Consider the following 26,492-nt stretch of genomic DNA (forward strand, 5'->3'; position numbering starts at 1 on the left):
ATGAAAATGCAAAGATTTTCTATCAGACCTAAATTTGCATCAGAATTGGCTGCATTTTCCAGTAACGTTTCCCAAAAATAGATGTGTAGTGTTTAAGCCACAGACAGCACCATATGATCTCCATCTTCCACCTTAACTCCTATACCATAAGAAGCCCTTCATCTTTTTTATTAAAATTTGCAATACTATCCATCTCCATTGAAAGTCTATTGTTAAATTATTTTAATACATTTACTAGAAATCAGTTATTGAATGAATTAAGAAATCACTTACCTTCCTTACTACCAGTTTGAAAGTTTTAAAGACCCAGTATTAGGAAACTAATTAGGATATTTTGAAAATAATTACATGACAGTAAAAGACATAAGCCTCTACTTTTTATTTCATAAAAGATTCAAGCTTCTGACAATAGAAGTAACAAATCTTCATGGTTTTGCTTTTACGGTTTTCTTTTAAGAGGCTTTATAACTTGATAGCTTTCAACTTAATAGAAACCACACAAAAACTGTATATTCTGTTCTTACCCCCACTATCTTTACAAAAACATGAAATTACATTGACTTATAAATAGGGCAGTTATAATCAGAGTTGGAAGTATGGCAAATCAGAGACCAGGCAGGTTCTAATTATAACCACAAACAAGAAAAAGGAATGAAGGGGAGACTGGGTACCAAACATTGCTTAATTTGATCATTTACTTCAGCCAGAAAACGTAACCTTAAAAAGTGCTGGATAACAGGTCCTTATCAATATGCTATGTATCTAACTATCTGTCTTCTAACTCATCCACTATATTTATGCTTTCCCTGCCTACTGAAATTCAGATGCTACAATAGGATGGTTTGATATAACTTACCATTCGCAGGTTTTGTGTAGTTCTTGTTTCGATAGCTCTTAGTAACTCTCTAAATCGACCAACTCCTCTCGTCAAGTTCCTGTATATAAACATAGAATTTGACAGTATTCCAACTTGGATGAAGTAACACCTTAAAATATTACTCAATAAAGTTGTTAAAATCCATGCTACCTTTTTTTCCTTTCATAGCCTCACTGCCTTTCTGTGAGATATGGATATAGATATATATTCATCTGGAAACCTCACCACTGATTACTGTAACAACATTCCCTGACAGTTTATTGGAAAAAGAAACATGATCTCTAGATAGTTCAAGGGAAAGCAAGGAAAAAAGTTAGAAGCAACCACCTCAAAAAGAAAAAAGACAAAATGAAGTTGTTCTGATTGCTACAGTAGTTTTAGTTTTCAATTACATAACGCTTCAAGTATAAACTTTGAAAAAAAATCCATTTTAGCTTCCCCTTGACACCTTAAAACAGGGAGATTAAAAATAAGTAAATCTCGTAACCCTGAAAGCAATACAAAACATGAAATTTTGAACTCCTTTTCAGAAGGGAAAGTGCACACACTAAGGCCCACTGCGTGGCCAGAAGAGGACTGGGGTATCAGTGTTCTGTTCTTGACTCTGACTGGCTTTCCATGTGACTTCTGTAACCCAAGTTTCTCCATCTACCTTTCTTCCACATCTGCTGCCTCAACAGCTTTTGCAGAGATTCAAGACCCTCAGAGGCATCATTCAGACTAACAGTTTTAGCAGAGCTGAACTTTCTTCTAAAACAATAGATTATATTGAATGGTTTTCTACCTTTACCTTTTTCTCATCTCTTTATCAGTTGTTTGGAGGTTTTATTGTACATAAAAGCAGTTGAGAATATTTTATTTTATATTAATACAATTTGTCTTTGAACTGGTGAAGGACTAGGTTAGCTTTTTGCTGTCCTGAACAGCTGAATTCTGCAACGTGAACACAACAGTTAGGACAACCATTTCACTATTTCAAGTTTAGTTACGAAACAAAATTATTTGACCAAAAGTGTATTGTGTGGCAAATCATTGCTGTTACTTTGTATGTTGTCTTAAGGTGTGACGTTATGTGCAAGTTGCATAGCGTTTACCTAAGACAGAGCCAAAAGAGACAAGAAATATCACATAGTGTGTAAGCATAGCGTATAAGGACTATTGCACTGCACTGTAAATCAGATGTTAAAACTGCCTTCCTTAGTCTGCTGTCTTTATTTAAAAATATGTTTAAAATACTGTCTTTTGAACCACAACTCTGTACAAATTCAAAACAAGCCAGCAATTTTTATAAAGATACCTTCTTTTAATTCAGTTGCAGAATATCTGAAACCAGTGTTTGACACAAGGGATCTTGCTATAGGACTGTAGAACTCCTATCACTTTACCTGGAGACCTACTCTTTTATTTTACTCTTCAGAATACATGACAGCACTCAGCTCTGTTCTGTTTTACATAATAAAGGACTATCAAGATGTTAAAAAACTTTAGTTTCCACCTATCTTTCACTAGCACGGACATCATCTTTCATCAGCACAAGTTCACCTTCTAAAATACTTTTATATAAAACCTCATTTTAAAAGAAGTAGCATTTCCAAGTAACAAAACCCATATGAACAGTTGAAAGTTACACCAAAGAATGCCACCAGTTGGCTAAAAAGAAATAACCACCAGCCACACAAGAAATAAAATTTGTTTGTAAAAAGTCCACGTACCACAGCAGAGCTTGAACACAGAGCGACCAGCTAGTACATACTAAAGAAAACTCATCTTGTGCAAGCATCTGCATGGAAACAACTGTGTGAAAATTTATATTAATTTATACATTTCAAATGGGCAGCCTCAATAACTGATGACTATTACACCAACTTCATACACTAAGGAAGGACAGAAAGTCATTAGGCCAAACTTCAAGGAAACCTGCAAACTCATTTGAAGCTGGATACATCCAGCATCTTTGGAAAGCCCAAATACATATCATTCAGTAATACCACATTCCAAATATTTTAGAGATCAAAAACCAGTCCACTGGAACCCCAGACCTAAGTCCTCTGGTCTAAGTGGGTATTTCTCATGAATGGAGTTCTCTCTCAAAGACTGTATTGCAAAGTCATAAATGTGTCCTTATAACAAGATTAAAAACAACAAAAACCACAAATCAACCAGACTTGCCAAAAAACTGAAATGCTCCCTGCAACATTGTTGAAAAAGAGTTATGAGCAAGAACTTGTCAGCTTGAAACTTTATTTTCCCAGTGCAGATGAAACACACACACTATGTAGTAGAACTTCAAATCACAATAACTTCATTAAATTTTAGGAGTTGGCATTTTTTCCATATGAAGTTTACGTCTTTTGATGCGTTACAAGAACAATAACAAAACACCTTATGAAAATGCATGCAACTTTCACAAGCCCTTGAATACTTCATGACAGGTTGCTTTTAGTTACCCATTACACTTTTTTAAGCATCCGCAAGGGACTGAAACTTGTGAGAGAAGTTCTACTGTATCATGGAAAAAGCAGTAAGATTGTACAAGCAAAAAAGCAGTTAAAATACAGAATTAGCTTTTGCTTCATAAAGCATTTAACAGTGATCCACTGCACACTTCAACACAAACACAAAACAGATTTGTCAAGCATCTTCTACGTGAAATTTACTAAAAATCAGACCTCAAAACTACAATCTAAATCACCCTAAAATTGAGTTAAATGCTTTTAGAGGCAAGAAATGAAGCAAAATATACCATGAATAATATGGTAGATCTACACACCACACTGTTTTAGCAAAGTACATTTCCTGTATTTGTTAACAGTCTGTAACATTGAGAAGAGTGGTGGCTATTCTGGCACATGGCTTTCCTTCCTAGCCTGGGACACACACAGCTTTTACCTGCATTTCACTACGATGGGCTTTCATGTCAGCAGTTCTCGCTGTGCTGATTGAATACCAGAGCAAAAGGGCACATTAACTCAGACAGCAATGTCCCACAGTGTCTGTAAACGACTTTGAGATCCTTTCCTTTCACGGGACAAGGAATTTTAAGGTACGTTAACACTCACTTGGAACTGACACGTTTTCAGTGATTTCGGACAAGACAAAGACAGCCCACAGACGGACACTAATAGATACATACATGTGTGTTTATGTGAGTGCCCCCTGTCAGAACATGCTCAAATTAACTCCTTTGAATTCTATCTTCCTCATTTTTAAAGACAATTAGAATGGTTGCTGCTTTAAATCTTAAAGAAAAAACAACCCTACTTTCCCTCTTTAAGTAGCAATCTGCCAGTTAGGCTGAGCACCAAGATCTACTGAAAGCCTATACAGACATTTCCTTAGGGCCTGTTTGCATCCCTGTACCTACATATTCTCACCCTAAACCCTAACTATTCGTGTTAGAACATAATTAGTTATTCTGATACAAGAACAACTTTTAGGCTCCTTAAAAAATTTTAGACAGTATTTCTGTTTAGAATAGTGCAAATATCTTAACTGCACCTATGCAAAGGTGCTGACCCCTAAACAGAGACAGAAATTACTAACTGTAGATATGATAGAAGCAAAGTGCAGGATGAAAATTAAGGGGCACAAAGGATAAGCTTTCAAGGCAGGATCAGAAAACCTGTATACAGGCACAAAGGCCAGCAGTAGCAAACTTTAGGCACAAACGTATTTGTCACCATCATCATCAAGAAGTCTCTTGGTTTCAAAAAGCATGTTTGGTATCAGACAACACAATGCTTGGGCATTACTGGTCCAGATAAACCTCACCTCCAGAAACACTTCTTATTTTTGTAGTTTTAAACACACTCAAGAAGTAGGAAAGAATGAAAGAAACTGCTCAACAAGAAGCAGCCTATGTTTGAATGATATTAGGATAAAACCGCCAAACACTATTCCTTATAACAAAATTAGTGAGAGCTAATCATGATATACTCAAAACAGACTAGAAAGGAATGTTTTAAAATTAACCTTAGAAAGGTTGATAAGATTAATTTACTCTGTACTTACAGCATCTTTTGGTAATATCTTCTCCATTAGTGAGAATGGCTTTGTTTGTCAGGCATTTCCTTTATGCCTCTCAACCAAAACCCCCAGATATCTAGTCTACCTACCTTTTAACAATTAGAAATTTATTTAGAATAAATTTTTGCATACTGAGCTATACCAAATCTCACCTGCTCTGCAATTCGATGGCTAAATTGTCAGTACCTCTCCCATTAAAGAGCACATCCAGAACCACGCTGGCAAATAGGCTGAGCTACTTATACTACCCTATTACTTCATTGCTGATACTTACTATATCACATTTTAAAAATACTAATCTTTTAAAAGGAGAAAACCAATAACAAAGCTACAGGGCTTGACCAAAGTGATGAAACAGAAGTTGCAATGTTTGTAAACTCACAGGTACACTATAAGTTTTAAATTTTGGTTTTTTCCTCCCAAAAATTCAAATATGAAAGGAAAGAAAGGAATTATTTTAAAGGTAAGGAGTAAGGGCAAGTGAAACTCTTAATATGCATGCCAATCAGAACAGTGACATTTCAGTAACTTCAGTATAAATGACATGTTTACAAAAAAAATGTAACTAATAAAATCCATACACTCTTAACTACTTTTAGTCAATTAAGAGTCATTTACACAGTATTAAGGCCAGAAAAAAAATCACATTAAAAAAAGCTACTACATAAGCAAAAAGCAAGAAATGTGACAAATCAAGAGATTAATTCTTATGGAGTAACAGAACCTCCTTATACCCAGGTATGCTATTTACCATACTGCTTTATATAGTTCTACAAAGAAGAAATTTAAAAAAAAAAAAATTAAAAGGACTGCAATCCTATGGCTCACTTCCATAACTTTATTGAAGGCCTGACCAAATGGACAAGACGAGATACTCTGCAGAATGGATGGTGCTTTGGATGATTGTGGCTAATATCTGTGTCTGTTTTCCATCAGGTTTAAGAGGGTGGAGAAGCATAACTTAATTTGCAATTAGAAAAACATCCAGGTAAGCATTTGGATATTTATCTATGACACAGATGCAACTTCAGACAGTTCTGCTTTCCCTCTCTTCCTTTCATACTTAGACTTTCAGTACCCCCCCAATACTATATAATTTTCACAAAACATTAATTTACACTGGTCGCTATTTTCTGAATAAAAGGTAGAAAATCCCTAATTTGCTGCCAGAATCTATTTTTTTTTAAGTCTACTTAAAAAAATTATCTTGGCATACTTCTCATTTTATCCGTTGTTACCTCACGCAGAAAGAAAAATCCCAGGTATCTCAAATTGCTACAGAAACAAATTGCAACATGTTCGTCTGATGCTTGAAAGTTCTTAACAGATGTTTGGGCTTATAAATAAAACAACTTCAGTGTGCCATTATAGCTACACAAGCCTAAGTATTTGAAAGAGTCCAATCAAGCAGCAATTCTGGCATTCATGCATTCAAAATGAAAACACTCGCTGCCTAGACTGCAGTTCCACTGCTAGTTGGTCCATCTAATGGTTCACGACCTGAAGAGGAAGATCTCATCCTCTCCTTTCTCATCTCTTAGTGTTTGCTCCCTTTTTCCATCATTCTTCCTTCTTGGTATCTTCCTACTCTCAATTGCATGGTCCTATCTCTTTCCTAACAGTCACACCAGCCATTATCACACCTTCCAGTGAATCAGTTCTTCTCACCGGATTGACAGAAAGCTATGACTTCTTTGACAACAAAACAACTCCACAGAAGAACCAAACAAGCACCTGAAGCAAAAGACAAACAAGGAAAATGCACACTAGGAGGGTAGGAGGACAGTAGGTCTCGGGAAAAGGACAATAGTGACTCCTCTGTACAGTGGAAAAACAAGAGCATTAAGTAGAGCAGTAAAATGAGCATTTTGAGGGGAGCAGGGGAAGCGTACAAAATATTAACTCCCCTATTTGAGGATCCATTTTGTTTGCCAGCCATCACAACTCAACATAAAACCGATTATTATTATTCAATCTGATGCTTACAAACGCACACAAAAGCCACTGTCAGCAAGACATGTGGTACATGGGCTAAAAAATGCTAAGTGTCTTCTTGGAAAAAGTGAGCTGGAATCAGAATTCTAACTACAAATTATTAAGAGTATCGGTCTTGAACATCAACTCAGATACTAACATTACTCTTTCACTGTTCTTTCTATAACTAGTTTTTACAAAATTTAATTAGATTCTGAATAAAGGTTCAGAATTCCTTCATGTTTTATATCCTTAGTTGTCTATATAACCCTTGCTTCACATCTGCCAGGTTTCCAACCTGTAACTTCACAATGAAATCTTATTTTAACCTCTTGAAGTTAAGACACAATTATGAGCAATAAATACACAGTAAGGTTTGAAAGAGAAAGCATTCATAATGGATGATTTTATCTTGAATATCTGAGGGAATAATAATTTTCTCTCATGCTCAAACAAAGTATTTTAGTGAAAACTAACAGGTAAGAACAGTACTAGAAATAAGGATGAGGAAAGCATCTGATATGACAGACAAAAAAGTATCCTTTGAAAATTTATTTTTGCTAGGAATCACAGAGAAATTATTTTTCTATCTTGAATATATTCTTGCCTTGGCTTCCTAACCACACAAACATGAAAGCAGGCATATAGAGAACAAAGGTGTGTTGAAAACTGCAACAGAAGTGATTTTGTTTGCTTTCCAATAAACAGCAGTGATATTTTACATACAAGGAATGTGATACTTTGTAGGATTTCAATGTTTTCAGCTTACTTTCTATTCTTTACTTAAACACTAACTTGTTTTGAGACCGAGGTAGGATGTGCAACAGGATCTCAAGAGATGCAGAGTGATAGGCATCTAGCACTATATTCTAATACAGTGGAGAGCTGACCTTACAGGATCTTTCCTCATCCTTACATTTATGTCAAGCATTTACATAAATCCTTCTCTCCTGGATTTCATCACTGCTAAATCGCTAGCTGTGAGACTGTATGGATATACATGTGGAACAGAAGCACCTACAGACTGCCTCCCATCCACTGTTCCTCTCTTACCAGAAGAAAGCAATATTCTTATGCTATTTCTGCTATATGCTATAATGAAAAGAGAAAAACAGATCTAAGAAATTCTACTTAGATAAGTCCCATACTCTAAGGAGGGCTTTTGTTGTGTTTGTCAAACATTTAAAGTCAATATAAATCTATTATCTCAATTACATGAAAAAAAATGAGAAAAATTGGTTGTTTTTTTTTCCCTTTTTTTTTCAGGGCTAATTTTCTATGGAGAAGAAGACAGACTATAAGAAACAGCTTGCTGGAAGAGACTAGGATGACTTGCTTCACTGTGACTGTGCCAACACAGGTAATGCCCCATGAGGAGTACAGATCACCTCTGGGATCCCCAGGTTTTGACGGAGTATGTGAACCATGATGGAGACTACACCAAACTGCAGTCTGGATCCAGAGCAATATGCTTGGAGGGGGTGTAACAAAAAGGAGAAGCCAACAAAATAGCTCTGAAAGCTAGGTAAGTCTGGTTTTCACATGATGGCCTCCTGATTTTCGACTTCAACCAGAATGGCACTTTGCTTCATGAGCATACATTTCCAGTAGATTTGTGAACATTGCTACCACAAAAATAAAAAAACATAAGCAAGACAAAATTAACTTGTAAATCTCATAACAAAGCAAATACTAGGACAGAAGAAACACTGGGTACCTAAACAGCTGTCCTTTCTTCCTCAGGGCATTCTACTTGAAAATAGCTACATGAAATACAAATGTCAAAGTTCCTGTGCTCATAGCTTTTCTTGGAAAAACATAAGGACTTTGAACTCCTTCAATATGAAATTACAGAGCAACTACTATGCAAGTTACGTAATCGGCCTGAAGGCATGTGAAGTTACATATTTTAAAAACATAAGATTTTTTAAAAAAAAACATGCAAACCCTACGCTAAGTTTTAGAACAACTTCCTCAACTCTTTTGTTACACATGTCCAAGCTGAAATGTTCCTCATCGGCCAAGTGAAAAATGGGTATGTAGTTTGTTTAATAAAATTCTGTATGCTTCAGAAGAAACCATCAATTTCAGCTTTGTGTCTTAATGGCACTAAACTAACACTTTTCTAGCACAGACTATTTCCACTCCAACTTTTTATTGTAGCTAATTGCATTTCCATGTATTTTCAAAATACCACCACTGAGCAGAAAGACTAAGTTAAGTTTCAAACTCTTCCTAGTATTTCATACAAGATAATGCATATCTGAAAGATAATCACTTAATCCTTGACAAAATCTTGATTACTCAACTTAAAAGAAAACCTCTGTCCAGTTAACAAATGAAAGGGAAATTTGAAGTAGATCAACCAACTTTATGGGTAGGCAGCAATATTCCTTATGTTACTGCTGCAATTATGGTCTTCCAGCTCATATAAAAGTTATCCTATTTTCTTTTGTGGTTTGAAACTGAGACAATCTAAAAAAATATTTTAGATTACATTCAAACTTGAAGTATGTTGCAAAGCTTACTGGAAAGATCTCAAATCTACTTTCTATAAACTTAAAAAAAAAAAAAGCAATCCCTAAAAGCAGCCACATAACAAGCAGCCTGGAACAACAACCATATTAGGAAATACTGAAAGAATCGTGACTGACTGTGAATTAAGGAAGAAAAATAAAGGATGTAAGAGCAGGAATATGTAAAATGCTGATTGTCGCAGAGCTATTTTTCCTAACACCTGGCTTCATATCATACCACAAAAAGAGTACCACTGGCTAATGGAACTAGAAGAAGAAATTCAAAATTCTCTATATAATGTAATTAGTTTATAAACTGCAAGCGATCACTGTTCTAAAGACTGCAAATAAAATATATGATAAAATATATGCCTGTGTAGGAGTTAACAAGATCACCAACAACTTCACTGTGAAGAATTAAAATACACATGGAATAAAATCACCTCTTAAAGCTCACACCACAACAGCTGATATTGACTAGGAAAAAAACTCCTGTGTGAATATTCCTTAACTAGCCACTACATGACTTTTTTTGTGCAGCTGTTTTCTGTTTTCTTCATTAATTGCAATCTGCTATGTCTACTTCTGGTTGCTTTTACACAAAACGTGTCAGATTAAATGCACCATTTCCATCCCAGGCCTTCAATCAAAATTCTTCAAAATGTGGAATTCTTAGCTTATTCTTAACCATGACTGCCACTGGGTTTTTTTCAGTAACTATACTTTATTTATTTTTTGTGCAGACATGAAAACAGAGATCTTATTTTTAGCTCTGGTAAATGAAAAAAATTAGCTCTCAGAACATTCCATTCCTCCTGCAATTAAATTATGAAAACAGAACTACAGTGTAACTCTCAGATCATGTTATTGCACCAGTATTTCAATACTTTAAGAAAGAGATTTCAAAAGTGTAGTGATCATTTCCATGTTGAAATTCCTAAACAGCCTAAAACTCAGATAGTCTTTTTTTACCCTACCTTCAGTACAGTAAAGTCTCGAACTCTTTACAGACACTGCATGATTTCTTTCATCGCCGATTTATGTATTTGAAAGAATAAGAAACACTTTTGGTACAAAACAGTAGTCCTATGGAGAGTTCCAGTACTTCAATAAAATCACACTTTCCTAATGAAATAAGAAGCCCCAGAAACAAGTTTTTAAACTATGTGGTTTCAACAAATGTCAGAAATGTACTTAAAACCCATTTGCGCCGAGTTTTGAAGTTCTTAAAAGTGGAGAGCTGTGTTCTTTTTCTCGTTCTGTGTGGTAACTGAATTTATTTTTAGGCTTTTAAGCAAAGCCTTATTTAAAATAAATTATAAAGGAAGTCTCATGCAGAATCTAAAGGGATCTACAGAGCAGGTACAATAAAGATTGTATATTTGTATACATACTGTTGATCTTCATGCACATTTATCCTGCAGCATAATGTTAAAATAAGTGATAACTGAAGAGATTTGGAAAAAAATTACAAAATCAAAATTATAAAAATCAAGAGTTTCAATATGTTGAAAATCACTTTTTAAGAGTGGTCAATAATAAAATAAATTTCAAATAGTTAAAACTTAAGGTACTTTAAGTTCTTACATCTAGTAAGCAAAACTATAAAATGCTTTCTGCTTAATATACTTTGACTAAACAAATTTCCAGTATGTAAATAAATACAATATGGGCAGCCTTACTATTTTAATCAAAATGTTACAACTTTATTAATAAGAGACCTCACAATTACAGAATCCACAAATGCTAAAAATTATGTCCAGTTAAATCACAAATACAAAACCTAAAAAAAAAAGTAAACACAATAAAAGAAGACTCAAATCTTACCCATTCTTGAAATATAAAACATGTGCTCTTTGAAGTCCTGTTTCTAGGAAAAAACCAAGCTCTTGTTCATGTGCAGTGGGCCCTGGCTTAGGGCTTCTGTTTTGTAAGTTGGCATTAATTACCTAAGAGAACAAAAGAAAAGGGGTGAAAAAAAGTGTATTTAGGAAAAAAAAACCAGCTTAAAATCAAGGTTTCTGTAATTTTATATAGAAGTCAATATTTAATGTTGGAGAAATCTTTGCCATTTGTAGGTGGTGGCTAGTAGACCATTTCTAGCTTTACCTCTATTGCCACCAAAATATAAACACTTTTGCTCTTGGCTGTACCCTTAGAGATAATTTATTTACCAAGTAGAAATACTGCTAAGCAAGATTTTATAATACTTTTTCAGAAATTTTTGTGAAAAATGGTATACGAAAGAGAATAATATGAAAAAGCATATTTGCAACCTTACTCAGTAGCAGGAGGTGATGGTATTCAAAAATCTAAAACTCCTGTTAGGTTAGAAAAGACTGCTGCAGAGAGCAGTAAAAAGATTAAAAGCTATCTTCAGAGCAACTTCCAAAAAAAAAAATTAGAAATAATTGTATTACATCAGCATTAAAAATGCTGTCAAAATGTAATCAGCTTTCAGTGCACATAGTCTATCAGCCACTACAAGACAATAATAAAACAGCAAAAACGCTCAGAAAATAAAAACTGGTATGTATTTTAAAAACAGTGTGAATTACTTTTTTCTCCCATCACACCTGCCTACTTTCCCCTTTCTTCTGGTTTTCATGACCCCACTGCTGTCTTATAACTCCTTCAAAGACAGCTGTCAAGTGACAGGCCTGAGGCTTGCATGCAATGGGTCTGAAAAAGAGGATCAGATGGATATCGCCAGCTCACTTCACTCTAACAGCATTCACAAGCCAAAGAGCAGAGCCCCAAGTGAATTGCATTTTGCCCAAATGTACCTCAAAGTCTAAACAAAGAGCAATAGTGTATAACTCCTAAAGGGTAACACAAATTTCTTTTGAAAAGGCATTTATATCAATCTTCAATTTAGAAAATCACCCCAGGTTACCCTTTCTATGTCCTGAAGGTACAGGAGAGCAATATCCCCGGCCTTCTCATAGCATGTAACAATTTCTTGTTCACGGTCCACATGGAGATTGCTCGCTGAGGAAGACATTGGCAACTTCTCAAGACAGAGACCTAGGGAGGCAAAAAAAAAAATTCAAACCAAGCATTAAAAACTAATGTCATATAATATTAATAGATAAAACATAGTCCAGGTTAAGCCCCTTTAGTCAGGAGAAGAAAAAAAAGGAAATGAAGATATGGTCCCCTAAAACAGACACTAATAAATATATAAATAAAAATTACTCCTCCTTAATAATTATAAATCCAGAAGCACAATTTTTAAAGCAATTTTGATTTTAAAGACATTATGGCAATCTACCATACAAATTATAGATTGTCTTTCTATATCAGTTTTACATTACTATGTCTTCTCTTTTCCAGAATGATCACAGAAACTAAGGTACAGTGAAGAAAGGCACTCAGGCAATATTAACCTAGTCACTGTGCAAGACAAAAGCATTTATAAAAACAAATACATTTGAAATAAACAATATGTTAGGAAGTGTAATTTTGGTATTTAAATTTAGAAGAGGTAGTTCACTCTCATGAAGGCCAGGTAAGCCTTTTCTGCTCAGGACTTACCCAACAAATACACTAAGTGGTGCTTTGAAGAAAAAAAGAAAAAAAAAAAAACAAAAAACAAAAACAGAAAACAAAACAAAACAAAAAAACCAACTTCATTTGTCTCAAATAAAAATCCAATAACTCTTACTAATCAATACTAACTTCTACAAAAGTCATTTCTACTACAGCTATTTTCAAGATAATTAAAGTGCTGGAAAAGTCCTCAAGAATATAAATCCATTTATCTGATGGAGGAATCAACCAACCTCTGACACTTGTCTAACCTGTTCATAAAAGCTTCTGACAATAGGGATGCCCTGGCTTTCATATGCAAATTACCACAGAGCTTAACTATTCTCACAAATAGTATTTTTTCCTAGTTCTTAAATCTCCCTCTCTAGATTAATTACTTTGATTGATCCTCACAGAGAGGTTATTCTGTTCTTCACAAAGCACTGCAAGTTAGAGCATGGTGCTAAGAATGCCAAGGTCGCGGGTTCAATCCCCCTAGGGGCCATTCATGTACAAGTTGGATTCCATGATCCTTCTGGGTCCCTTCCAACTTAAAATATTCTTTGACTCATCTAGAGAGAGAGAGACACGCTTGCAACAAAAAATGCCAGTTCTCACCAATTTCTCTTTTCATACTTCCTCGACAGCTAATCATTTTTATCTCCTCTGGACACTCCCCAACTGGTTACCTCTACCATGACTCACTGTGCCAAAACGGGACACATGGCTTCACTTGGAGGCCTCAACAGCACTGAGCAAAGATTAAAGACTTCTTGGTTTTCATAAGGGATACTTTAAAAAAAAGTATTAAAAATCAGCTGAACTTTAGTGCCTTCCCTTAATTAGTAAAAAATTATCTTCCATTCATGATCTGCAACAGACCACCAGCTCATTTCATTCAAGCCAAGTATTTCTTGTTATATTTATTTGAATAATTAATTGCATTTGAGGTAGCACTTTCCATGTGTTAAGAGATTTATTTCAGGTCATTCTTCCAGCTTGTCAGCAGTAAATGCTAGTCCTAAAGTGGCTTCAATTGCTCCCACATTAACATAATCCACAATTTAAATCACTATATTCTCTATTCATCATTAAAAATTTTGAGAATCCATTGTTGGAGAAACTAAAACCAAAAAACAACAACAAAATGCATAGTTATATATTGGGCATACGTCTGTAGAATGCCAAGTAGTACAAATCCAGTGTGGAGAACAGTTTATCAAAGGATTTCTGTGAATCAGCACTGATGGCCAGTACAGTATGTTTTATTACAATTACAAAAAAAACCCAAAAAACAACTTGGGAGGTCAGAGCTACATAATCAATAAACTCGGAACTGTGAAGTATCTGTGGCCTCTTGATTATTTTGGAACATCTATTAAGTTTCAATATCTGTAAAATGTTTTTTATGTATAAAAAAAATGAAGCCAGACTTCTGGCTTGAGAGGATGCCTGAAGTCTGTATCACAGTTCACAGTTTGTTGGCCACCTCTACCCTTCAATCCACCCTTTTACCAGTACAAACAACGCGTATCTTACAGCTTTCTGTGCTATGCATCCAGTTAACACAAAATCCTGAATCCGGTACTGAGACCCCTGCTAAAGACAAAGTAACATCCAATACACTTTTCAAAAAAACTACACATTCCTCAAGCACAGCAAACACACAAATTGTCTGTCTCTTAAAAACTCGCTAAACCTGGGTACAATAGACACTGGGTGTTTCTGACATGTCACAGTTTTCAGCTAGCATCCCTCTAAAAGTTAACTACCTTTGTCTAGAGTAGCCAACTAATTTGCTTTTTTTTCAAATTTTCAATCAAATCAAAAACATCAAAGAATATTTTTAGTACCAATAAGTCATAGACCCCAAAGCATCAAGCTTTAACTACAGAAAAAAGTCAGGTCTCCTTGTACTACAGTAGTTTTGAAGAGACCCTCTGAAAAGATCTAAATGTAAGGTTGATACTGGATAGAGAAGTTGCAGCGTCCTACATGAACACCTTCAAGCTCAGAGGTGACTAAAGAACACAAGAAATTTTATTTTATTTTATTTATCTGCAATAAACAGATCAGACGACTGAAAGCACCAGGTAATTTGTGTGTGGATCACTCCTCCCCTTTCTTTCTCTCCCATACCATCAACAGCCAATGCCCCCGAGTAATCATCTCCTACATGAAGCATATCACTCAACTGACTATTTGTAGATCTGACTCAGATTTATTCTTTCTGTTTTTACAGTTTATGGCCAAAACTATAATATTTAAATCTGAAAAACTCACTATAAGGACATTTTCTTATTTTAGCTGAGAATTTTCATTATGATATGAAAATACCTCAGTGTTCAGCCAGAAATTTTAAGTAATGCAGCAGAGACATAGTAAATTTTAAGTGTTCTTCGATGAAGTACAGAATACTACTTCTTAGAGAAACACTACTGTATAACTAGTATTCACTTTTTTTTTCTGGTATGTTTATTAAACCCAGGAAATTATATATATTATAAGCATGTGATGTTTTGGACAAGGAAGTTCATTTGGAGATCTATTTGGAAATTACCACTTAAAAGAACTGTTTGTATGCTGCATTTGTTTTGATGACACAAGTAAAAATTTCAGTATCATGCTATATTCAAAATGAAAACATATCAACTAGAGGAGAAAGCTTTAACAAATTATGCTTTTCATAATTATGATTTCGTTAAAGCAAGTCACTCCAGACTACTCATTTATTTTTTTTCCTAAATACAGATGAAATTTAATGAACAATCTATTAAAGTATATTGAAGTACTATTTAATTTTAAGTACATACACAAAGCAACACAGCAATAACAATTACACACTACATTGCCCACTTCCTCATAAGAATAGTGAGAGATGATAAGAAGCTAATTAAAATAGGGATCATTATATTAGGCCCTCAAAAACAAGAGCAAACACATGGTAACATACAGAATAGAGAAACACATGAAGTTCAAAAAAACACATATCACCCTAAATTATCTGCTGAAGACTTGTCATAGAATCAGACAAGTCAGTTCTCCCCTTTGTGATTCTTCCCACACCTGCCAGGCAAGAATCTGCTGCTCTCCCCCAAAAGGGTCGGCATTTCTTTAACTGTTTATACACTGCTTAGAGATATTTGGAAATAAAGTACAGGTTATTGCTATAAAATGTTACTGCATTTGTTGTAAAGGCCACAGCTACTGCTTTATTTAACTTTTGATTATTTTGTTTTATTCTGCATTCAAGAGTATCATGACAAGTGGTACCACAAGTTGACTTTGATATTCAAGGCTTTTAAGTTTAAGCCCTTCAAGTTAAAATCATCTTTGGATAAAAGCTTACAACAAACTGGGTCTTATTTTGTTTTAATTTGGGAAGACACTTATCTCATACATATCTAGTCCTGATATCAAGCAAGATGACTCCTGAGGGAAAAGAAAGTGAGAAGCAGTGAAACAAATACGAGTTCATACTAATTAAGTTTACATGTTTTGCAGGGTAATGCTAAAATTGGTTGTCAAAAGAGCCAAAGAGCAACAAACAGCATTTGGACAACAAAAGAATATTCATGATATTTAAATTATATGGTAATTTGCAAAGGTTTCCCTTAAATTTTCCAAAAGTGACCCATATTTTGTAAAATATTCAGAAAGTAAACACTAGACAGTTTTGTCACTTGGAGTAAATGGCATTCTTGTGTCTATAGTCTCAAATCAGAGGCCAAGGTTACACCAGGTAAACATTTTTTACAAACAGAAGACCAGGCTGGCCCTACCACCACATTTACAGAAACTGACCACTACCCAAAAAAGGGAATGCCTCAGGAAGAGCAAGTGACAAACTATTTTCAAGAAGTCCCCACACAAGTAGTTCATCACCCATTTTTATGTCAAAAAACCCCCAGACTTCAGTTCTGTAGGAAAACCAATTAAGGCACACTCCCATTTCACCATGCAGAGTAAACCAAAGTTACCCTAAGGTCAAAAGGGAATCCACAGCACAGTTCAGATCTTTAGCAAGTACTCTTACCACACAGATCACTACTGAGACCATTCAAAAAACCCAACAAAACCATAAGGGTAAGGCCTATCACACTTATAACACTCTGTATCTGAGGATTATCCATGATCCCAGCCTGTCCCTTGACTGTTTAAATTTTAGAGACCACAAATAATAATGGACCCCACTGTTTATCTACTGTTTCCAGCAGACAAATCAAAGGACAGAGGAGAAACAGTGAACTACTGTTTTATAATTAAGTCAATAAACATGCTTTTTCAAGAGAGAGTTGCATCAACACATAAAGATTTCTGGGTTTGCTTCCTGTTTTCCTTACACAGACATGTAAAAACCAAGTGTGTTTGAGTATACAGCACTTTGTCTTCCCTACATGATAAGCAAAGTGTTAATATATGATAAGGTAAGTGCTCAAATGATGTATACAAAAAGCCCCCTTTCACCTCCTTCTAAAGAAATTTCATGTTTAGCATATTGTTATTGCTATCAAGGAACTCCCACAGTTTATTTCTGAACTTCGAACATACACTGCTAATCTCACTGAAGGGAAGGACTAATTAAGTCCTCAATCAAAGATTTTTCTTGCTTGCAGAGAATTTTTTTAGCCTTTTTTTAGACAGCAAAGCATGGGGGTGGTTTTGTCTTCAACTCCCTACTGATATTTGCAAAGTAATTATTATAAAGGAAAAGAGAAACAGAATAAAGAGTAAGCAAATATAATTATAATTAACCACCTTTTACAGTTCCTCCAGATACACTGTAGGGATTGCCTATTGCCTATTGGTTTAGACAATTTAAGGAAACAAAAATAATTTCTCTGATTTTTAAAGTGCCTTGTACTGCCTATCCCATTATGCCAAGGCATGAAGGAAAAAGCCTCCAACAACTATCAGAATGGAAGGTCTCCTACTTTATGACTACACATGTTTTCCCAGAAAAGGCACCAGGAAAAAGGACACTATACCCTTCTCTTAGTACACTAGATTTTAAGGAAAGTTCATCTGGCTACCCGCTCTTTTAAACACAGACTATTTACAGAGAATTAAATTCCATTCTAGACTAAACCCAGAGTAACATAAGCACAACTTTTCAGGCAGAACAGAAAATTTTATCATGCATGCTCAAACTGAAACATCATTCCATTACTACAGCTTTTCTAATTCATATTTGTAGTAGTGCTTCTAAGCGTCTTGAAGTTTCTCAGAGTTAAAAAGGGAGAAAAACCAGAAATAAACCAGAAATACTCACCTCTTTCTCTGATGTGAATGCCTACTTATTACTCCAAGCAGTCAATAAAACCATAACAATATTTTGTGATTTCTTGTAACATCATCTGAGACAACTGTTGTGAAACAATTGGTCACTCTTTTTCTCTAAATGTAATGAATTCCAGTCTTTGTATTTTCTTCAGAAACAGATTTTTACAAATCTTTTAAATAGAAGAGATTGGTATTTTTCAGGGCACACAGTTATATCTTAATAACCATGTGTCAGCCAATTCTTATTACAGTACAGCCCCTTAAGAGGCAAGCATCGTGTGGTACAGCTGAAAAAGTTCAAACTAGAGATACAAGCTGGAAAAAGGACTGGTTATTGTTCCACATCCTGGAGTGAGTGAACATCTATCTCTCTGCTGGATGCTCTGCCCACCAGTATATGGAATGGGCATCAAGGAAGCTATTTGCTCAGGGGAAAGGGAATTATTTAACCCTGGAACTTACACTGTTCTGCTGTAAAGCACCAGGATTGCTCCTGCAAGCACCTCTATGGAAAAAAAAGACGAAGCTCCAGTGTGATACCTGTTCTTTCTGTGGCATGAGGAAAAAAAGGCCGGAATCACTACTTCTAGTTGGAGCCCAACATTTTTAATCCCTCTTATCTCTACCAAAGGAAGGATTCTGAAGAAATTCTAAACATTTGGGAGAAACCAAGAATAAGACACCACCAAACTGCTCAAGTCCTAAAGAATTCTGTTTTAATAAGAAATACAGTATTCTCATTCAGAGTTTAACTTTCAAATAAGAGAGCTAAAGGCAATCCTGAGGAAAGCAGGACAAACGCCTGAGTTCCTCCCAGACCCTGCTCCAGCAGGGCAAGTGTCATAAATGTAGTCTGGGGAAAGAAAAGTTTTAATGGAGAAAATTTGAACTCCCTACGGCACAGATCTCCTAGCCTCGGTCTGCAAAATGCTCACTGACAGTCTGCAACATTTGCACAGCAAGACAGGAGGAGGAGGGGACCCCGTGTTCTTGACCCATTGCCTAATGAGTCTAGAGATCCCCAGCATAATTACTAAACCAGCTTTCATTTAACATTCTTCCATGAAGAGCTGCTTGGTGTCTGCTGACACAGGCTAGCAGTGCACAAGATCCCATTACAATCGCATATGATTAAAGTTAAGTGCAGCATCTTTTCCTAACTGCGGAGTAGCAATCCACATACACCTGACACTGCCACTGAACCTAATGAGTATTTCCATGTTTCTGTAAACAGAACTAATTAATAGCCAATCATTTAACTTGGTAAATGCAACATTAAATTTGAATATGGGTCAGCAGCAGTAAAGACAGCCTCACCTTTCTCAACATACATCATCTAAATGTAAACACAGTTATTCGAATAAAGATGTAGGCAATAAAGATGTAGAATGACCTGCAGTAGTAAGGCTAAAAGCCTGTAATTCCACAATCTAACTTATAAAACAACATCCCTCACACACTTAACAAGAATTCATTACTGTAATGCAACACAGTCATCTTGACAGATACCTGAGGTAGTCTATGAATCCATACACTGCGTTAATTATGAACACATTTCTTTATAAAAATCAAGTTTACAAAGTTCAGATTTTAAGAAATGTCAGTCCTGTAAAATGCTATGTTCCTCTATAAGCATTTGTAGAAAGGGTCACTAATTTGTAATGCCAAATATTATAAATTCGTTTTTTCAATTATGTCTTTTAACTTAGGCAGCAGCATCAGAATAATGTTACCTAAAGTTTCAATAAGCTTATTTCCTTATTGCTATTTCAGAGTTCCTGACAAGTTGCTCCTTACCAAAATAACACCTCAATATCCCACTGTGCATGCATTTCATCTCTGCTTCCATAAGCAAACAAAATTGCTTAGAAACATCGGAGATACTGCCTGCACCGTATTTGAATAATGCCTATGCGTGCTTTCCAGTATATTACCTCATTCATATACTGCTGAAAACTTGCAGAACCTTAATTGTTCTGTTCCCAGAGGCCACAACCCTAGGGGATTATTAGCTTCAGCAAATATTAAAATGGATTATAACTACATCCTTCCGTATAGCAACAGCACATACATTTTTTTTTTTCTGATTGGTCTTGTAAGAAAAGGAGGCAGGAAAAGTTGGAGCTAGTAACACAAGCTTAACATGAAAAGAAAAAGATACATACTCTTTACTTCTTCATGGATTCATAACTTGTCTTATTTCAATTCTTCATGAGTTTAAGAAGATCCTCCTCAATCTCAGAACTGAGCACTGCCAATTAAACTGATCTAGTGAAGAAAGTAAACAAATAGACCCTAAAGAGACAAACAACCTTTTGAACAAGGGAACTTTCTCTACCTATCAGAAAGTAGTCCTTCCTATGAGGATACTTAAATATCAAGTATTTAATAAATCCAGAAATGTGCAAAATATGTCTACATTTTACTTCGAGCCTAGACTTGTCACCTCACCACAATCTCAAGACTGTCTTTCCTTCCTCCTCCCCCTGCCCAGCCTCATTTCTTAGCTTTGCTCAATCCACATAAGACATCTCTAATAACTGGTACTGATATGCAAGTTATATTTGTCGCAGAAGAAAAAAAATCTGCTTTTTTCTGTACTGCTCCTTAAAATTTCATATTAAAGGTATGACATGCCCCTGTGACCAACAGGCAACAGCTTCAAGGAGCCAGCTCCAGCAATTTCATACAACTGCTCTCAGGCTAACACATTGCCACAAAAGTCATGTAAACCCACCCATCTCCTCAGCAATGCCATTCTTTTATGTCTATTTTTCTCTCCCTCATCACACCCTCTTGAAACAAGCTGGCAACTCCAACCATAGGCATTTTGCTACAGAAAATTTTTTTATTGGAAGCCTTTCCTCTGCTTATGTGTCAAATGAATTTACAAGCAGATGGGGGAAAAACTAACCAACAGATCCAAATAAATATTCTCATGTTTTTGCAAATACTAAGCAGTCCATTGGTTTCAAAAGCTCTATCTTCTCAATTTCTGTTTTTATTTTAAACATGTCCCACTGCATGTCTTCAAGTAAGTCTTTGAATTTTAAAAAATTATGTATTTAATACAAAAACTATGATTTTATTAACACTCTATCCCACACAACACCTTCTACATACCCATACAGAATCATTACTCAGAAGCAAAGCATTGAAATTAGCTCCTTCCTTAAAGAAAACACTAGGTGCAATCAGAACCGCATTCTATGGGCATACACACAAAAACATCAGTGTAAGGTCATAAAGGTATGCTAGTCCATGAAGTTAACTGCATAAAAGAAAATCACCTTCTTCTACAACTCTGTTTTTAATAGGTGAATTTGAGGAAAAGTGTGAAGAAAGGCAGGAAAATATTGGAATTATACTAACCAAGTTTCTGAGGCTTTGCCTCATGCATTCACATGGTTAGTGTGCTCCCTGTTGTTTTAATGGACACAGCAGCAGATACCTTTTCACAGATCATCCTACATCTTCTTCGAGTCAGGATAAAGCACAAGACATCACTACTAGAAGTTATTCTCATTGCTAGAAGCCAGGAAAAAATAAAAACCAAACAACTTGTCCGTGAGCTATTTAATCTGATAAAATACAGCCATGCCTTTATCACCACACTAACAATTTTGCACACTTTCCCTAGCAGGAGCAACAGAAAGGAACCACTTGCCAGCACTTCTTGGGCACTGAAAGCCTGTCATTCCCTGCACACCAGAGGCTGGCAAAAAGCCACACCTAATGGAAATAGAAAACATTTCAAAAGGTAAGCTGATAGTATTTTCTTAAATTTTTGTTGAAATTTAACAATGTTGCATTTTGACAAAACCAGCAAGAAACTTTCTTTGAAGAGCTGAAGCAGCATTACACTAATGAGATATTCCCAAGAAAATAATAACAATAATTTAATCTTCTTTGCTGGGTTTGAGAGTCTTTGAATCCTTGGTTTGACTTACTATCATTCCATATTATGTCTCTTCTCATATATATTCATATATTCTCTTCTAACTATGCTGTCCTCAACTGAAAGAATTAAAAGCATTCTTTTAAAGATACATGTATATGCATTTAACTCATTTATGTAATAAAAACGTGAGGACCCCCCTGACAGTACATGGCTTAGTTCTCTGGTTTTCCCTTTCATGTTCCAATTCCATTTTTTTCTCCCCACCATTGTCACAACTGCTATTCCTCTTCCCTCTCATTTTAGCTGTCAGTAGATAAAACTCCAGCAAAAGTTAGCTTGAAGCTGAATCTATTTTGTAGTTTGTTGCACCCATACACACAAACAGACTCTCCCTTCTCTGTGAAGAACAGAGACATACTTTGTATGTTCTATGTGCAGGAGTAAGATGAGCCATCTGGAAAGCAGGTCATTTCCAAGGGCTCGTTGTGCGTTGTGGAACTGTCTATGGTTACAGCGCAACATGCACATATAAATACCCTACAACAACTGTAGAAGAAGAAACATGTCAACTTATGCATCCCTCTCAATCTGTCACCTCTGAGGTTACAGAATGAAGCCTCACAGTGAAAAGGTAAGTATATGCATGCAGTCCCACCTTAAATAATGAAAAAAAATCTAAGGCAATTAAAAACTACCATTTGTTATTTGCCCTCTGCCTTTCTCAATGGTAAGAACATCAGTATTTGACCACTACACAACAGTATAGAAGATTGCAAATCCACTGGAACTGGACTGAAATGAGGAAATTCCAGCAGGTGTCTGTCACTGCCTCTGCATGGTGCAGCATTAAATGGTGCAGCTGGGCCAATGCCTCCAAACAGCCATGGACAGTGCCTAATAGCACGGTGCTATGACTGCCAAAGAAATAAAATCTAAATACTCTGAAGAGTTCTATCTTTATATAATCCAGTTATCTCTGAACACACAAGCAGAAATAAAAATCCCAGCGAAGCACAAAATCTCTGTAAGAATAACTTGTATTTTGTTGGGTAATACTTACAAGCTTCAAATCACCTCTGAAGAGACTCTGAATTCAGACTGTAAAGTTTACAGTCACTCATAAAAGGAGAAAGAAAAACATTGACCAGAAATGGGGAAGAGAGTGAGAATTAAATGTACATTACTGGGTAGAAACATATTCTGTTCAGTTGTCAAGTACTCTAAACCTGCCCAGACTTTGAACACTAAATTTAAGACTGCTCTGTGATTACCACCTCATTCTAGAACACACAGAAGACTATATTCTTGCAATGCTCTACCATGAGAAGAAAGGAAATTAAAATTTTTTAATCTTATGAGAGAGTTGGAGTTGCTCAGAAGAGAAGGCTCTAGGCAGACCTTAAGTACCTAAATGGGCCTGCAAGAAAGCTGGAGAAGGACATTTGACAAGAGCATGTAGGGATAAAACCAGGGATAAAGGCTTTAAATTGAAAGGGGGCAGGTTTAGGTTAGCTATCGGCTGTGAGGGTGGTGAGGCACCGAAACAGGCTGTCCAGAGAAGCTGTGGATGCCCCATCCCTGGGAGTGTTCACAGCCAGGTTGGGTGGGGCTTTAAGCAACCTGGTCTGGTGGAAGGTGTCTCTGCCCATAGCAGGGCACTTGGAATGAAATGATCTTTAAGGTCCCTTCCAACCCAAACTGTCCTAAAATTTCATTCAAACTGGAAACACAATAGCAAAAAAAGATGTTCCTGAACATGAACAAAACAACAAAAAAGCCCCAATAGTTTGCTCAGGTAAACTGGTAGCCAGTCACCCAATAGAATTGACAAAAGTAATAAAGTCCCATCAAGACAAATCAGGCCTTATATGACAGATTTCAATGTTTTAAGAATAAAATTTGAAATCAGAAGGAAAAAAATCACACATCTAGACAGAAAATAGGGCGGGTTTCTCTTTTTTTAAAAAAAAAAATTCTGAACCTACAAAACATTCCAGAGTAGAAAAGGTATCTGTTTTTCTATTTTTCTAACACATTATGTTTGAATTAAGTAAAATTAATAATACTAATTTTATGTGCAAATTTATGCCACTATGGCTTCAACCGTATTATGAGGCCAAATAAAACAGAGCCAGAAGAGCTGAGCTCTGGGAAGAGATTCAGTTAAATTCATTGGAGATAAAAGCAAATTTAGGTTCTTAAAGTTGATCAAGTCCATGGGAAGAACATGACAAATTCAACAGACATCCTCATAGATTTAAAAAACAAAACAAAAGGAACAGCCAAAATCCACAAACCTGAGTGGAAGTGTACCCAAAGCAGACACTGCCCTAAAGCCCACAGAGATGCTTTTGAGAAAACTGAGCAGAATTCCCTCTATACTCCCACTTCCCACTTTAATCTAAATAATGACCAGACTTATGAAACATCCTTTTGTCTCTGCTACCAGTTCCCTTATTTCCCTGACATCTCTATAGGACATGATTCATGCTTGTCTAAGGTTTACTGGAGGACTGTGTTGGTGGAAAACAGCCACTCACTTCCAAGACTAATGTTAGAAACAATCCTTGATCTATTGTCAGTCAAAGCTATAGAAGTCTCTCACAAATTTTTTGCTGCCTTTGACACTCCTCTTACTATAACAAAAGTACATATGCAACCAAACCCATGCTTAAACACAGCAGACTGAAGCAAACACTTCACTCAGTAAATTCTAATAAAACTCTGGCATACAAACTGCCATTTTCCCCAATACACTGACCCTAAGTCTATTCCAGTTTTCCAAACTGAAGTGGCACTGCCACCTTAAGACACAAAGCCAGCATTACAATTTCACTATACTAGAGTAGTAAAGAAGAAAGTGGCTTTTAATTACCTCCAGTTTTTGAATTTTTTAAAAAAACTATATTCATATTAGAAGAATTCAAAAATAAAAGTGCACAAGTGATGCATTGCTTTAAGTCAGTTATCATGTTATGCAACCCAGCTTAGGCTGAGCATTTTAACATCCAGTAAAAGGCATCACCATGAAACAAAGCCCTCCATTCTGCCCACAGCCACCACAAAACTGCACTGCATTTTGTAACTCTTAACTTTCAGCAACAGAGATAATACTTTCAGAAACTAGCCACAGTTACTGTGGCATTTAGACACGGAAGGACTTTTAAATACACACACTCAAAAGATTTGATCAGCTGACAGCACAGTTAGAATATTAATTGAGGCAAAAGTCTTGTCAACCTATCACAAACTCTGAATAATTTAAAGGACCCAAACTATCCTCTTATTTTATCTACAAATATGGCACTCCACTACTGTGTGTAGATGACATTCAAACTAAAAATTCTTCATCTTTGGACAGGATATAAATTAACTTTTAAAAAAACTATTTCCACATCATGATACTGGAAAGAGCAATCTTACCTTTTGTAGAATATGCCTCAGCAATCATCCGTAGCCGATACGGCGGCACTGCAATCAGCTGCAAGTCATCAACACCAACTCTGGCATATGTGTTCAGAGCTTCTTTGTAATGACCTTCCACGTAGTTTAATTTGGCCATTATTAGGTTAGCTTCTTGTAGGAATTCTGGCTAGAAGGAAGAGAAATAAGAAAGGGTTTTCCCTAAGAAAACACACCGAATACTTTCTGATAATTATTAAGTATGTTTTCTGTCACTCCCAGAATATTTCCAATAACAGTGCAACAAATGAACAAAATCCTGTCTTGTGTGATCTTTGAGAACCTTGATGAAGGGGGAAATTCACTAAATCTCATTCCAGCAAGCTACTGAAAAACATTACCAACCATTTTAGATGCTCCCATGCTTATTTACACGTGTACCAGAAATACCTCTCTGTTGGAAATCAGTTTTGCCAGGTGATAAAACTATTTAAAGGCAGCCTATCATTACAACTCCTCCAATGACTTCTTTTTCTAACACCGCAAGCACAGTTGAAAATAACATAGCATCAAAACTTAATGATATATGTTCCACAGCCTACATATTTAATTCACACCATTTCAAAGAATCAGGGCAGAATAAATGTCTTGAAAAAAAGAACTAATGGAGGAATGAAGAGAGAAAAGAAAGAGAAATTAATACTCGCAGAAGCCATCGAAACAAAATGTTACAGATGACTGTAAAATAAGCTTCTCTTGATCTCTGAAACAATGGATGTTGAGAACAGAAGTGGTAAGCTGATGTAGTAGCTATAACAATAGTTAAGTAAAAGAAGGACTAGAATGGTTATGAACATTAGAAGGTTCTGACAGAAAATGCTCTCTTTTATTAATCTCACTTTTAGAACCTGCAAATACAATTTAAGGACCCTTTCCTCAATAATTCAGTCAATTTCAAGGTTTCTAACTCTTGCTCAGGCCG

The 26,492-nt window shown here is 35.7% G+C and overlaps 1 protein-coding gene across 2 annotated transcripts in view; it reads right to left on the bottom strand.

Annotated features, from left to right (window-relative positions):
- The window catches only part of TTC7B (tetratricopeptide repeat domain 7B), a 124,190-nt gene that overhangs the window by 81,252 nt on the left and 16,446 nt on the right, over positions 1-26,492 (bottom strand). For both annotated transcript variants that reach the window (XM_066188654.1, XM_066188652.1), the window contains exons 3-6: positions 25,532-25,700; positions 12,290-12,420; positions 11,221-11,342; positions 857-935 (exon numbers count right to left, since the gene is read on the bottom strand). In XM_066188654.1, the coding sequence (XP_066044751.1) occupies positions 857-935; positions 11,221-11,342; positions 12,290-12,420; positions 25,532-25,700 (501 nt within the window). The remainder of the gene's footprint in view (positions 1-856; positions 936-11,220; positions 11,343-12,289; positions 12,421-25,531; positions 25,701-26,492) is intronic.

This window comes from Chamaea fasciata, unplaced genomic scaffold, assembly GCF_029207755.1.
Source record: "Chamaea fasciata isolate MVZ Bird 193981 ecotype frontalis unplaced genomic scaffold, bChaFas1.0.hap1 SCAF_7, whole genome shotgun sequence".
NCBI classification, from domain to species: Eukaryota; Metazoa; Chordata; class Aves; order Passeriformes; family Sylviidae; genus Chamaea; species Chamaea fasciata.